We start from the raw sequence: 14,589 nt of genomic DNA on the forward strand, positions 1-14,589 counted from the left end.
GGGAGCGAAGGTCAGTGGGACCGGAAGTGGAGGCGGTTGGTGGGGTTGGCAGGGCTCACGGACGCAGTCCGGGCGGCGGTTTGCGAACTGCGGCTAGGTTTTGTGTAGTGCTCTGTCTCCTCCTTTCTAGCGGGGTCGTGGCTGGGCGAAATTGGACACTGTTCGGAGGTAGAGGAACTAACGTCGGACGAGCAGGACTCTCGTGGCTGGGCCCATGGCCTCCTGCGCGAGCATCGACATTGAGGACGCCACGCAGCATCTGCGGGACATCCTCAAACTGGACCGGCCCGCCGGAGGTGAGCCGGGATGGGGTGTGTAGGTTCTTAGCGAAGTGGTGGACGTATGGCGTGGATCTGAACCGTTTTCGGGTGCTGTAGGCTCCCTTACCCAGAATCGGGATCCTCCGGTTTGATTGCGGAAGACAGGAATTGGAGTCATAGATGATCCCTGGGTATATCCAGAGAATGGCGCAGACCCCTGGGTGTTACCCCTCCCCATCCTATGCCAGACCATTCTGCCTTGTTCTTAAGTGTTTTGGCTGAAGGTATGACGCTCTCCTCGGAATCCACTCAATCCATCTGGTTTTCCTTGCCTCCAAATTTCAGTGTTTTGAGAACTGGCCCCGTATCCCTCCTCACCAGGGTTCAGAGGCCTGGTGCAGTGTCGGTTTAGCGAATTCTAGGCCTAGAATTAAGTGATCTGCTAAAGAGCCTCTGTGCCCACCCTGCAACTTGGCTTTCCCCCAAAAGTGTATACTCCCAGGCCTGGTGTTGCTCTGAAAACGATTTTCTGGCAAAAGGTGGACAACCTCAAATTCATGTTTCTCCTGGATTGAAGGCAGATGACAGACAGGCTCTGATGAGGTTAGATTAGGTTCCAAACGTCAGCAAGCCCATATGTTCCCAATTCATTCGAGTCTTACTTAGGCTCCCAGTATCCTCCTTGGGGCTACTCTTCCCAGATGAGAGTTCCCAGGACAGAAGGCCACCAGCATTGTAATATAATGTTATTGTAAAAGAGGATGCTCGGGGTTACTGTGATGGGAATGGGGAAATAACGGTGAGGGACATAGAGGGCTGGATTGAGAGGAGACTGTTCGGGCTAGTTTGGATACTATAGACAGGAGAGTGAATACCAGGAAAAGTCCTCGAGGCACTTATGTAGAAGATACATATTACAAAAAGGAAATAGTATGTATGAAAAATGAGATGTTTCCGTGCGATTCAGAGACGTTTGAATATTGTGGTGGTTGACCAGAGATAATGGTGTACATACTAAGAAGTGATTCTTTTCTCACACCTTTTATGCCTGCTGGTGGAACCCAGACTGCTAAAGCGGGCACTTGTACTCTCCAGTGGGTTCAGCTGAGACAGCCACAGATAATCCATTTGCTGTCTGAGCCTCCTGGGCTTGTGCTTTCAGGGTGTGCTCCCTTGACTCATGAGGCGGTTAGTGCCTCTGATGCCCACGGTCAGCTGAGCAGACGACTGTGTACAGACTTTGTAGAGCCTGGCATGATTAGCTGTGTAGCCTAGGCCTGTTTATCCTCACCGTTGATGGCTAGGAAGGAAGAGTAGCCAGCTCATCCCTGAGCAGCTAGTGGTTCTAGTCCTAGTGAAAGAGAAAGGGTCTTTCCATGTAACTCTTTTGTTTAGTGACCGGCACTTGATTTTGTTGTTGTTGTTGTTGGTTTGGGTGTTTGTTTGTTTTTTAGGATAGGGTTTCTCTCTTTTTTGTTTGTTTGTTTGTTTTTCGAGACAGGGTTTCTCTTTATAGCTCTGGCTGTCCTGGAGCTCACTTTGTAGACCAGGCTGGCCTCGAACTCAGAGATCCGCCTGCCTCTCCCTTCAGAGTGCTGAGATCAAAGGTGTGCACCGCTGCTGCCCAGCGGATGGTTTTCTTTTCAAGTAGCTTCTGCCTGTCTCTTTCTTCCTCGAAGGACTTATCAGACCTAAGACTCTTATGACTGCAGACTTGGTCTTTTCCTGAAGTGCCTTCTTGCTAGCGAGTTTGGGAAGTGGTATCTGAATTAGGGAGTTTTTAAACTTAGCCAAGAAGTCAAGCATAGTAGCATTAACTGGAGTCCCAGCACTTGGGAGGCAGAGGCAGAATTGTCAGCTGAAAGCTCCCTCAGGCTACATGTTGTTCATATACAGCTTAGCATCTCCCTGAACTCATAGTCTTTCTGTCTCATCCTCTCAAATGATGAGATTACAGGCATGTGCCACAACGCCCAGCATTTCCCATGTTTGTAAGTTGTAAATATAATTGCTATGATATCCTGATTGTTCTTATATCCTCCTTCAAATCAAGTTTGTTTGTTATTCTTGGTTGTGAGCCTAGCCTTTAACGGCTGAGCCATCTCTCCAGCCCTTGTTTGTTATTCTTAGCCCAAATATTAACTGGCATAATTTGGGGTAGGTGGGGTGGGTTGGGTTGTTTGTTTTTTTGGTGCTAAAGATCAAACCAAGGGCCTCACATATAGTAAATAGGCAGGCAAACATGCTACCACTAAGCTGTGCCTCTGGCCCCATTGGAAGGTCTTTGCCAGTTTGTAACCTTCCCATATAGGTAGAAGAGTCTCATGTTCATCCTTGGCCCTGCTGTATAACTACACTTATAGAATGAAGAAGGAACAAAGGACCCTCCTCCCCACTGGACATAACAAATGCTCCTGAGTACTCTGTGATCTAGAGCAGTAGAAGAAGCTCATGGTAGGCATAGCAACCTTTTCACTGTGTCCTTTTCTTTCTCTAGGTTCCAATGCTGAAAGCCAAAGGCCATCCAGTGCCTACAATGGAGACCTCAATGGGCTCCTGGTCCCCGACCCGCTCAGTTCAGGTGATAGTAACTCAACAAACAAACCTGGTATACGGACCATGCCTCCCATTAACCTGCAGGAAAAGCAGGTCATGTGAGTACCCGAGAGAAAGTAATGATGATAATGATATCTTTGCAGGTTTTGCTTAGCCATAGGGATAAAATTAAAGTCAAATGGGCAATCAGCCTCTGCTTCCTCTCTATGGTTGTTCTGACGCAGAGCACTATACCTCACTAAATATATACTAAGACAAGGGATGAGCACAAGCTAAAGGCTTGGCCTGGATGCCTAGTGTAATAGAATTAACCTCATTTGTCAGGAGGGAGGTGAGCAAGGGGAGCTGTGTGTATGGGAACCAGGCAGAACTGGGAATCTGGGACTAGACAGCTTCATCAGGTCAGTGTATCCGTAGCACCCTCCACTGAGTCTTTTGGAGAACAAGGACTAGGTGTATGTACCTCTTCCAGTTGCCTCTCTGGAGATGACAGCTCCACCTGCATTGGGATTTTAGCCAAGGAAGTGGAAATTGTGGCCAGCAGTGATTCCAGCATTTCCAGCAAGGCTCGGGGGAGCAACAAGGTGAGTACCAGGACTTTGTGGCATATGTAGTGTATGGGAGCACTCCCATGAGTACCAGGATTTTATGGCATATGTACTGTGTGGGAGCACTCCCACACATGGGAGCCACTTTGTTAAAGAGCGTACCTACCTTGTTTTCAGAAAGCCAGTGTTGACTCCCAAACCTCTGAGGAAATCTGATCTAGGAGATGTCAGTGGGTTCTAGGCTAGGTTTGTGCCTGTGGACCTGTCCTGTCCTCAGGATTGTTAACTACTCCACCCCTCAGCTTCTTCAACCTTCCTTACTCTGAGTTCTCAGGTGAAAATCCAGCCTGTCGCCAAGTATGACTGGGAGCAGAAATACTACTATGGCAACCTGATTGCAGTGTCTAACTCCTTCTTGGCATACGCCATTAGGGGTAAGTAAGAACATGGAACAAGAAGGAAGTGTTCTGCTACAAACCCCAGAGATGCAGATGTAGTCAGATTCTAGGGCACAGTAGAGGTTTCAGGCTTCCCTGACATCTCCCAGGGTTGGGGGAGCCGGTGAGGAGAAGCAGACTCGGTAGGCGCTGTGGTTATAGAAGGAGGCAGGCAAGGACAGGGCTCCTGCTGCTGCTGCCCAGGGCTGGGCTCTGGCTCACGATCCTCTGCTTCTCTTATTCCAGCTGCCAACAACGGCTCAGCAATGGTCCGTGTGATCAGTGTCAGCACTTCGGAGCGGACCCTGCTCAAGGGTTTCACAGGCAGTGTGGCTGATCTTGCTTTTGCACACCTCAACTCTCCACAGCTCGCCTGCCTGGATGAGGCTGGCAATCTTTTTGTGTGGCGCTTGGCTCTGGTTAAGGGTAAAATTCAGTATCCATTCCCAGGCAGGGGACTAAAACGGCAGAGTTGGGTCTAGGGCCAGGGCTGGGCTGCTAAGGGTTACATCTACATCATCATCATCATCATCATCTATCTATGGAGCCTTAACTCCCTACTCAGAGAAGAGATTTTAGTCCATATCCGGCAGCCAGAGGGTACAGCGCTGAACCACTTCCGAAGGATCATCTGGTGCCCTTTCATCCCCGAGGAGAGTGAGGACTGTTGTGAGGAGAGCAGCCCGACAGTGGCCCTGCTGCATGAGGACCGGGTGAGAGCGCTGGCTCTGGAGAAGGAAGGCTCAGAGCTGCCTGCCGAACGTGCACATGGACTAAATCCCTCCCTGTTCCCTAGGCTGAGGTGTGGGACTTGGATATGCTTCGCTCCAGCCACAACACCTGGCCTGTGGATGTCAGCCAAATCAAGCAAGGCTTTATTGTGGTGAAAGGCCATAGCACGGTAGGTCTGCAACGGGTCTCTTCTCTGCCTTGCCCCTCGTCCGTGCTCTTCAGCTACTCCCCATTTCCACAGCTGCCCAGGGGGCTTTACCAGTATTCTGCTCATGGGGATGTTGAAGACAAATTGGCTGTCACTTGTACAATTCATTCCTAATCTAGCTCTGCTCTGCGAGTCTGGTTTTCTCTGTAGTGCCTGCCTGCCACAGTCAGCACACAGGAGTGTGAGGCCACTGTTGGTCAGCTCAGCTCGCTACCATCTTCATTTAGAAGGGCTCATTCTTACCACTGGTCAGGAGGCAAAGCAAAGTTTTTTGGGTTCTTTGCAGTGCCTAAGTGAAGGAGCCCTCTCACCTGATGGGACTGTCCTGGCTACCGCAAGCCATGATGGCTTTGTCAAGTTCTGGCAGATCTATATTGAAGGTCAGGATGAGCCAAGGTAAGGCAAGCTTTGAAAGACACTAGTTAGTGTCTGCCCTATTTAGAAAGAGAGACAGATCATTCACTCTAACTGTTCATCTGTCTACTTGCAGGTGTCTGCATGAATGGAAGCCTCATGATGGGAGGCCTCTTTCTTGCCTCCTGTTCTGTGATAACCATAAGAAACAGGATCCTGAGTGAGTGAACGGGTAGGCAAGTAGGTGGGCTTTTCTGTAGGCTTCTAGCTGGTAACCAGTCAGTGCCTGTTGCTTTTCAGGGTCCCGTTCTGGAGGTTCCTCATTACCGGTGCTGACCAGAATCGAGAGCTGAAGATGTGGTGCACAGTGTCCTGGACCTGCCTGCAAACCATTCGGTAAACTAGAATGAGGGAGGTAGACCCGGGGTATAGCTTCTTTGAATTCTCAGTCTTACTTACTTGGTCTGCTTCTTGGCTTCCTAGCTTCTCCCCGGATATCTTCAGCTCAGTGAGTGTGCCTCCCAGCCTCAAAGTTTGCTTGGACCTCTCAGCAGAGTATTTGATTCTTAGTGATGTGCAACGAAAGGTAGGCTGCTGTGGTGGTACGCAGGAAAGAGCTGGTGTTGCTGGACAGGGCAGGGCTATGTGACATAGCCTCCGTTGAGTTAGGAGTGTGTTGCTCATGCAGGTCCTCTATGTGATGGAGCTGCTGCAGAACCAGGACGAGGGCCGCGCGTGCTTTAGTTCTATCTCTGAGTTCCTGCTCACCCACCCTGTGCTGAGCTTTGGCATCCAGGTTGTCAGTCGCTGCCGGCTACGGCACACTGAGGTCCTGCCTGCTGAGGAGGAGAATGACAGTCTGGGGACCGGTGAGGTGCCCTGGAGCAGGATTATACGTTGGTATGTGGGAAGTGTCAGGCACAGAGCAGGCCAAGGCCTTAATGATCCACACTGTCCTTTCAGAGAGTTCCCATGGAGCTGGTGCCTTGGAATCCGCAGCTGGTGTGCTTATCAAGCTCTTTTGTGTGCACACTAAGTGAGTGTCAGGGAGGCCTGCCATGTCCTGTCTATGTTCCCCCTACCCTATGGCCCTGGCCTTTTTGAGTATTCTCTTCTCCCCTTTGTTGCTCTTCAGGGCACTACAAGATGTGCAGATCCGCTTCCAGCCACAGCTGAACCCTGATGTGGTGGCCCCACTCTCTACCCACACTGCCCACGAGGACTTCAGTGAGTAAGGGAACAGGAGGGAGACAGGTTCCACTGCTGTGGTTTGGAGACCTGACTCGGCAGCTTTCCCAGCAGCATTTGGAGAGTCTCGACCTGAACTAGGCTCCGAGGGGCTAGCTTCAGCTGCTCATGGTTCCCAGCCTGACCTGCGGCGCATTGTGGAACTGCCTGCTCCTGCAGACTTCCTCAGTCTGAGCAGTGAGACCAAGCCCAAGTTGATGACACCTGATGCTTTCATGACACCTACTGCCTCCCTGCAGCAGGTACTTCCTTCCTCAGTGGAGAGAGCTCTGGTAGTGTCCCATTAGCTGACCTTCGTGCTCATTCTCTGGATCTTCCCAGATCTCTGCATCCCCTAGTAGTAGCAGCAGCAGTAGCAGCAGCAGCAGTAGCAGCAGCAGCAGCAGCAGCAGCTCTCTAACAGCTGTGTCTGCTGTGAGCAGCTCCTCAGCCATGGACCCCTCCTTGCCCAGGTAAGATAAAAATCAGAATTGGGTCTAGTGCCAGACTGGGATGAATTACAATTGCTAATGCCTTACCTTTCTGCCAGTAGACCACCTGAGGAGCTGACCTTGAGCCCCAAGCTGCAGCTAGATGGCAGCCTGACGCTAAACAGCAGCAGCAGCCTGCAGGCAAGCCCTCGAAGCCTCCTTCCAGGCCTGCTCCCAGGCCCAGCTGACAAGTTGATTTCCAAGGGACCTGGTCAGGTGTGTGTGTGTGTGTGTGTGGGGGGAGGGTATGTGTGTGGGGATATGCATGAGTGTAAAGTACTGGGTAGCAGCAGGTGTAGGTCAATGGTCAATGGGAAAGATTGGAGCACTCTATTCCTGCATATTTTTCTGCTGACCCTGATGGGCCTTGGAAGTGTGACATTTCCCCAAAGGTTAGAGCGGCTGGCTTCTCATGGCCATCTCTCGTGAGCTGTGGCCCTACTTTGCAGCTGCATCTCCCTTTCCTGTTACATTATGGCCTTCAGTGCAGATCCCAGTGGCTTGATTTTGTGCCCCTTAGCCCTGTTACTTAAGCCTTTGTCTTTGCCCTTCTCAGGTATCCACTGCTGCCTCTGCATTGTCCTTGGATTTGCAGGAAGTAGAGCCATTAGGGCTACCCCAGGCCTCCCCAAGTCGAACCCGTTCTCCTGATGTGATCTCCTCAGCATCCACTGCCCTGTCCCAGGACATTCCTGAAATCGCATCTGAGGCCCTGTCCCGTGGCTTTGGCTCCTCTGTTCCTGAGGGCCTCATTGAGCCAGACAGCATGGCCTCAGCTGCCTCAGCACTACACTTACTCTCTCCTCGGCCCAGGCAAGGCCCTGAGCTTGGCTCTCAACTGGGTCTGGATGGAGGCCCTGGAGATGGGGATAGGCATAGTACCCCTTCCCTGCTGGAAGCAGCCCTGACCCAGGAAGTTGCAACCCCTGACAGTCAAGTCTGGCCTACGGCACCTGACATTACTCGTGAAACCTGTAGCACACTGACAGAAAGGTGAGAAGCTTAGAAGGGGAAAATTATGCTTGGGGTGGGAGGGACATTAGGATTAGCCACTCCTGAGCCAGTGTGTTTCCTTAGCCCCAGGAATGGCCTCCAGGAAAAGCACAAAAGTCTGGCTTTCCACAGGCCACCTTATCACTTGCTGCAGCAGCGTGACAGTCAAGACACAAGTGCTGAGCAAAGGTGAGCGCCGCCTGCGTCTGTGTGCTCCTCTGTAAAGGAGTGCCATTAGTAGGGGGACAGCAGGTGAGCAGGCTCTTCCCCTTCCACAGTGACCATGATGATGAGGTTGCCAGCCTTGCCTCTGCCTCAGGAGGTTTTGGCAGCAAAATTCCTACTCCACGGCTGCCTTCCAAGGATTGGAAGACCAAGGGATCCCCTCGGACGTCACCTAAGCTCAAGAGAAAAAGCAAGAAGGATGATGGGTAGGAGGACAGGAGGATTCTGGGACCAGGGCCAGGGATGGTCTCCTAAGCTGCCTGATGTGACCTGCAATGCTTTTTTGCCTATGTAGGGATTCAGCTGTGGGATCCCGGCTCACAGAGCACCAGGTATGTAAGGGAGCACCTTCTACCCATGGGACCCCATCCCAAGGGGGGGGGGGCTTTGAGCTATTTCTTTTTTGGGACAGGATGAGGTGGAGATAGACAGGATAGACATTGTGTAAGTTGTCAGTGCTTCTGGCAGGTGGCAGAGCCCCCTGAAGACTGGCCAGCACTAATTTGGCAGCAGCAAAGAGAGCTGGCAGAGCTATGGCACAACCAAGAAGAGCTGCTACAGCGTCTCTGTGCCCAGCTTGAAGGCCTTCAGAGTACTGTCACAGACCATGTAGAGCGTGCCCTGGAGACGCGGCATGAGCAGGAGCGTATCCTTGGGGTAGTGGCACAGCATGGTAGTAAGGTGCGGTAGCATTCTTGCCTAGGAAAGGCATAGGTCCCGTTGTAGGCCTGTTCCTTAGCTCCACCACAGAACGGCGGCTGGAACGGGCACTGGCTGAGGGGCAGCAACGGGGTGGGCAGCTGCAGGAGCAGCTGACACAGCAGCTATCCCAGGCGTTGTCTTCAGCTGTGGCTGGGCGGCTAGAGCGCAGTGTAAGGGATGAAATCAAGAAAACGGTTCCTCCATGTGAGTTTTCCATGAGCTTTCTTTCAAGTGGGCTGGGTGGGTGTAGGGCTTTTTCAAACTTCTGGTTCATCCACCTGCCTCTCCTAGGTGTCTCCAGAAGTCTGGAGCCTGTTGCAGGCCAACTAAGCAACTCAGTGGCTACCAAGCTTACAGCTGTGGAAGGCAGCATGAAAGAGAATATCTCTAAGCTACTCAAGTCCAAGGTGATGTAGGATCCAGGATGGGGGAAGCGTAGCTAAACAGGCCAGGTTGGGCTCGGGCTTTCAACTTGACCCCTCCCTATATTTTAGAACTTAACAGATGCCATTGCCCGAGCAGCTGCAGACACGTTACAGGGACCAATGCAGGCTGCCTACCGGGAAGCCTTCCAGAGTGTGGTACTGCCAGCTTTTGAGAAGAGTTGCCAGGCTATGTTCCAGCAAATCAATGACAGCTTTAGGCTGGGCACACAGGAATGTGAGTGGCATCATGAAACCCAAAGTAGCAGGAGTGGTTTTCCTCTGGTGCTACCCTTTTATGATCCCCATTGTTACCCTTTAGATTTGCAGCAGCTGGAGAGTCACATGAAGAGCCGGAAGGCCCGTGAACAAGAAGCTAGGGAGCCTGTGCTGGCCCAGCTTCGGGGCCTGGTCAGCACACTGCAGAGTGCCACTGAGCAGATGGCGGCCACTGTATCTAGCAGTGTTCGGGCCGAGGTGCAACACCAGCTGCATGTGGCTGTGGGCAGGTGTGTGGGCAAAGCTCTGGGTGAGGTGGTGGGCTAGGGAGGGCCAGAGCAGGCTTCCTGTCTACCTCACTGGCTCACTTCCCTTTGCAGCTTGCAGGAGTCAATCTTAGCACAAGTACAACGCATTGTCAAGGGTGAAGTGAGTGTGGCACTTAAGGAGCAGCAGGCCACCGTCACTTCCAGCATCATGCAGGCTATGCGTTCAGCTGCTGGCACACCTGTCCCCTCTGCCCACCTTGACTGCCAGGCCCAACAAGCCCATATCTTGCAGTTACTGCAGCAGGGCCACCTCAATCAGGCCTTCCAGCAGGTATGATAGTGTTAGGTCTTAGTGATTGAGTAGCACTTGGCAAAGATGTGTCCTGACAAGGTGCATAGACCATATGCCCACTTCCTCAGTAGTCTCTGGGCTGTCTGTCAGACTCATGCTAGACCACTTTCCTTCTACCTTAACCCACCTTTTCTGAGGAAACTTCATAATCTGATTTTCTAAAGTCGCCTTACAGCCCTATCAGAGTTTCTGAACATCACTTCTGGAGCTCTTAGAGCCCAGCTTTGGTCTTCTGGCCTTAGGGCACGCTTCTCAGACAAGAAAGCCTCCCATCCTGGTACTAGGGATGAATTAGCATGCTGTCTCGTTCTCCTCCCAGGCGCTGACTGCTGCTGATCTCAATCTGGTGCTGTATGTGTGTGAAACTGTCGACCCAGCCCAGGTTTTTGGGCAGCCGCCCTGTCCACTATCCCAGCCGGTTCTCCTTTCCCTAATCCAGCAGCTAGCATCTGACCTTGGAACTAGAAGTGACCTCAAGCTCAGGTGAGTGGGTCAGTCAGGGACCAGACGATGAGCTAGAGGTAGGGATAGAGAACAGTTGATAGCAGACACCCACTCTTGCCTGACTCCCATCCCTAACTTTTCTACCTATATTCTCCACCCATTCCCATAGGAGGCTTAGAAAGATTCTTTATCATTGTTCCTCTGGGCTTCAGGGCCACCAGGGGGCACTCCTTCCTGCTGCATCCACCCATAGCCTGCCTTTCCTCCCTATCCCCAGCTACTTGGAAGAAGCTGTGATGCACCTGGACCACAGCGATCCCATCACTCGAGACCACATGGGCTCTGTCATGGCTCAGGTGCGCCAGAAGCTCTTCCAGTTCCTGCAGGCTGATCCACACAACTCACTTGGCAAAGCTGCCCGCCGCCTCAGCCTAATGTTACACGGCCTTGTGACCCCTAGCCTCCCTTAGCCATTTAAAGAGGGTTGAGGTGACACTGAAGGCCAGTTGGCAGGTTTAGGTCAAGGCAGGCCCATATCTGCTGTTTCCCTGCTCAGGCCTTCATCTCTGGTGTGTGGAGGGAGGTATGCAGCAGGGCTCATGGGCAGTGCTCTACTAATTGTGGTAACCAGCAGGGTCAGGCGGGCCCAGGGCACGTAGTGTGCCTTCTTGGGTCCTGCCATGCCTGAAGTGTGACCCCAAGATCGTGACACCACTTGAGTTGAATTTTCCATGTTCCTTTTTACCTCTAATTTGGATCTTTTTGTTTTTGAAAAACATTGAGAAATGCAATTAAAGGCTTTTGGAATAAAAGAAAGTATGTGTGTGATTTTAGTTTGTCTTTGATGTGACTATTCTTTCCTCCCTTTGGGGAAGTCTGTCCAACCAACCCACTCTGGGGTCCCCTGGCACTCATTCTCGTCCGATAAACTTCCTACTCACACCTCCCCTGTCCAATTCAGGCAAAGCGCCTAGAGCCAGCTCAGCATCAACTTGCCTCTTCTCTGAGCAGTTTTGCCCTCTGGGGTCCTTCTCGGCCTAGCTGGATGCTGGAGGCGGGGCTGACAGCTGGGATGATGCTCCGCCTCCAGGCCCCATCCAATCAGAATCCCTTCCTCTGTGGGCTGGGTCCACAGGCAGCTCTCCAAGCCTCTCGCTCCTGCACTAGGCTTACAGCCAGGGATGATGTGCTACTGCTGCCACTGCCACTGGCGCCGCCGCTGTCAGCGGCTACCCTGTGCCCTGACGTTGTTGCTGCTACTGCCACTCGGTGAGTGTGAGCGTCCTGGGCCCAGGCTGCAAACCCTCTCAGAGGTCCTAGCCAGACTGGGTGTAGGGTATGGGAGCAAAGGAGTTGGAGATGAGCAGTGAGGGCTCTGGGAGCATGTGATAGTGGCTTCAGGATGGAAAGTACAGTGCGAACACCTCAGCTGTCGGGGAGAACTTTTAAATCCTGTAGCCCCTCTTCTGACAAAGGGAGTCTGTGGCCCCCAGTAGAGCTCAGGCCATGGATCTCTGAGCTTAGAGTGACTGGCTTTGATCCCCACCAGCCCACTCAGTTTCAGCAGACACGCTTGTCTTTAGCGAGGCAAAGTGCCAGGTGGAGCTCATGAAGACTACAGGAAGACTGCCTTCTGCCCACAACCTCCTGCTTCCAGACCCTCCACCTCTGAATCCCTGTCTCTGACCTAGAGTCCCAGGAATGAGAGAAGGAGCTAAGCTCTGGGACCCAACACCCACTTTCTGTTCCCACATCACACCTCCATGCACATCACAGCCCAAAGCCTATCTTGAGAGTTAAGCCAAGTGATCTCCAGCTACCCTGAAGTTCCCCGGGGGCACCTCTTTCACGCTGAGTCACGTCCCCAGAGCAGCATCCAGTAAACAAGCTCCTGACAAATGGACTCTAGCTCACTCTATTAACCATTCTCCATCCCCAACCCACTCCTAATCTCTACCCACCCAGCAGTGGCCTCTGAGGACCCAAACCGCTGTGATACCATATACCAAGGCTTTGCTGAATGTCTCATCCGCCTGGGGGATGGCATGGGTCGAGGAGGCGAGCTACAGACTGTCTGCAGGTACCAGCAGGTGGGAGGCAATGGGTAGGTCGGTGGGAAGCACCAAGCCAATCTGTGCTACTGCGCCACCACCCCAGGGCCCCGAGTCTCTTCCCGGTCCAAATCGTTGTGCTCTAACCCCCTAACCCCATTCTGTAACAGATCCTGGAATGACTTCCATGCCTGTGCCTCTCGGGTCCTGTCAGGCTGCCCAGAGGAAGCGGCTGCAGTGTGGGAGTCACTGCAGCAAGAAGCTCGCCGTGCCCCACACCCAGATAATTTGCACATCCTCTGTGGCGCCCCTGTGAGTGTTCGGGAGCGGATTGCCGGCCCAGAGACCAACCAGGAGACACTACGGGCCACAGCTCCTGCGCTGGCTCCAGCTCCAGCCCCTGCGTTGCTCGCCGCTGCTCTAGCGCTTGCCTGCCTCCTGGGGCCTCTGGCCTAAACAGTCTGGTTGGCCAGCCAACAGTGCCCTTGCCTCCCATCACTGCATGCAGTGGCCGCCATGTGAGCTCTGCAGTATGCACACTTTTCATTAAAGGTATTTATATTTGCACCAAGTTGGTTCCTTTCTCCTGGCTGTGGCCCTCTTGACTAAAGCAGGGAACCCCAGGAAATTATCTCAGCATGGAATGTGCGTGCCTGAGAACCTCCACAAGGGACTCAATCATCCTCAGAAACATTCATTTTGTGATGGCGGTATTGAGGTTTCTTTCCATTATGCTATAGGTCCCAAGAGCATCCTGGGTCCCAAGAGCTCTGGTAGATACCCAGGATCTGCCAGAATGCACAGCCCTTCTCTGCCTTTCCCAACCTGGCAGAAATGTGGTGGTGGCGGTTGGGGCCTACAATGAGGGTCCCAGGGTGAGAGTTCTCCATCTCAGACTCCTACCCTCAACTACTCACCCCTGGTGGCCAGTCGAGGTCTTTCTCAGGTTCCTTGCGGCCTCCTGATGTGTTACCTGCTTCTCCCTCTATTAAACCTCAGCATTCAATACATGCTCATACTCAGTGCTCGGTCTTCTGAGGTCCGGACTGTCCAAAGAGAAGCCCATCCGGAAGCCCCTGTCTAAGTCTAACTCACCCCCCTGACAGGATCAGAAGTTACAGAAGCTGAGATCATAAAGAGGTGTGCTCTGGCTTCTGCTTTCCACAAGTTTGCTCTTTGGGGTTTGCAGTGAGGAAAGAACATGATTCAAGAAGGCCTTGTGGAAGCAACAGTGTTCCACAGAGAGTATGTGGTGCGGGCAGAGCCACTGTTCATTGCACTGGGGCCAGCAACACAGAGAAGGTTAACACTATGTCTTCTTTTTTTTCCTCCTCCTCCTCTTCTTCTTCCTCTTCCTCCTCTTCTTTTTTAAGATAGGGACTTCCTATGTAGCTCTGACTAGCCTAGAATAGGCTGGCCTCCTCAAACTTGGAGTGATCCTCCTACCTCCTCCTCCTTGGTGCTAGAATTACAAGCATAGGCTGCCATTCCTAGCCTTAAAAATGAGGACTTTTGTGGACATTGTAATGGCCTCCTCGTGGGCTTCTCCTATTTTTGCTCCTTCTACTTTCTGAGTTGAGAAACTGATGCTTGTGCTAAGCTCCTGCCCGCTTACCTACAAGGTTCTGCATTGCCTGTTCTGCTCCCCTGCAGAACCAGCTCTGCCTACCCAGTCCTTGAGGATGGGCAGTCTCAGAGGTAAGGTAGCACACGGGAGGTGATAGCACATTTGGAGGGCTGCCTTATAAGTGGCTCAGAATCACTGGGGAGCTCGCTCAGCAAAGTGCTTGTCACACAAGTCTGAAGACCTCAGTTTGGCACTTAGGGCCTATGTAAAACATAGAGTGGTGGCATGCACTGGTGTGTAGTCCCAGTCCTGGGAAGGGCAGAAACAACTGGATCTCTGGGAGTTGCTGGAGAGCCAGCCAGCCTAGCCTAATCAGTAAGCTCCAGGTCAGAGAGAGAGAGCGAGCTATCTCAAAAAACAAGATAGATAGCACCTGAGGAATGATGCACAGGTTGACCTTGGTATGCACACTCCCACTTCATACATACACACACACACACACACACACACACACACATACACACACACACAC

At 52.3% G+C, this 14,589-nt stretch overlaps 2 protein-coding genes across 8 annotated transcripts; both read left to right on the forward strand.

Moving 5' to 3' along the window:
- The first annotated feature begins 13 nt into the window (after window positions 1-13).
- Window positions 14-11,272, forward strand: Edc4 (enhancer of mRNA decapping 4). Of its 6 annotated transcripts, none has more exons than XM_021169527.2 (29): window positions 14-296; window positions 2,758-2,914; window positions 3,289-3,400; window positions 3,699-3,798; window positions 4,048-4,237; window positions 4,367-4,514; window positions 4,598-4,702; window positions 5,028-5,137; window positions 5,232-5,315; window positions 5,396-5,491; window positions 5,579-5,681; window positions 5,784-5,964; window positions 6,059-6,131; window positions 6,231-6,322; window positions 6,398-6,585; window positions 6,665-6,795; window positions 6,876-7,029; window positions 7,370-7,806; window positions 7,891-7,995; window positions 8,085-8,237; window positions 8,327-8,363; window positions 8,500-8,677; window positions 8,782-8,937; window positions 9,025-9,140; window positions 9,228-9,393; window positions 9,478-9,664; window positions 9,755-9,974; window positions 10,315-10,478; window positions 10,717-11,272. In XM_021169527.2, exons 1-29 carry the CDS (start codon window positions 215-217, stop codon window positions 10,907-10,909), a joined length of 4,218 nt encoding a protein of 1,405 aa, XP_021025186.1. In that variant the 5' UTR covers window positions 14-214; the 3' UTR covers window positions 10,910-11,272. The 6 variants fall into 6 exon arrangements, with proteins under 6 accessions (XP_021025186.1, XP_021025189.1, XP_021025183.1 ...); XM_021169530.1 differs by having other exon boundaries at window positions 7,939-7,995; XM_021169524.2 differs by having other exon boundaries at window positions 35-296; window positions 6,395-6,585; window positions 6,873-7,029.
- Window positions 11,273-11,581: 309 nt separating this feature from the next.
- Nrn1l (neuritin 1 like) lies at window positions 11,582-13,061 on the forward strand. 2 transcript variants are annotated; one of them, XM_021171013.2, is made up of 3 exons: window positions 11,582-11,708; window positions 12,405-12,519; window positions 12,661-13,061. In XM_021171013.2, exons 1-3 carry the CDS (start codon window positions 11,621-11,623, stop codon window positions 12,944-12,946), a joined length of 489 nt encoding a protein of 162 aa, XP_021026672.1. In that variant the 5' UTR covers window positions 11,582-11,620; the 3' UTR covers window positions 12,947-13,061. The 2 variants fall into 2 exon arrangements, with proteins under 2 accessions (XP_021026672.1, XP_021026673.1); XM_021171014.2 differs by having other exon boundaries at window positions 12,408-12,519.
- Window positions 13,062-14,589: the final 1,528 nt, after the last annotated feature.

The sequence above is a fragment of the Mus caroli genome, chromosome 8 (genome assembly GCF_900094665.2).
Source record: "Mus caroli chromosome 8, CAROLI_EIJ_v1.1, whole genome shotgun sequence".
NCBI classification, from domain to species: Eukaryota; Metazoa; Chordata; class Mammalia; order Rodentia; family Muridae; genus Mus; species Mus caroli.

Bases quoted from the DNA above. Each gene is read 5' to 3' on its own strand.
- Edc4 (XM_021169524.2), top strand. From the start codon at position 215: ATGGCCTCCTGCGCGAGCATCGACATTGAGGACGCCACGCAGCATCTG. The intron at 4,238-4,366 runs GTATCCATTCCC...CTCCCTACTCAG, and splicing joins CTGGTTAAGGGTAAAATTCA to AGAAGAGATTTTAGTCCATA. The intron at 7,807-7,890 runs GTGAGAAGCTTA...GTGTTTCCTTAG, and splicing joins TGTAGCACACTGACAGAAAG to CCCCAGGAATGGCCTCCAGG.
- Nrn1l (XM_021171013.2), top strand. From the start codon at position 11,621: ATGATGTGCTACTGCTGCCACTGCCACTGGCGCCGCCGCTGTCAGCGG. The intron at 11,709-12,404 runs GTGAGTGTGAGC...CTACCCACCCAG, and splicing joins GTTGCTGCTACTGCCACTCG to CAGTGGCCTCTGAGGACCCA. The intron at 12,520-12,660 runs GTACCAGCAGGT...ATTCTGTAACAG, and splicing joins GAGCTACAGACTGTCTGCAG to ATCCTGGAATGACTTCCATG.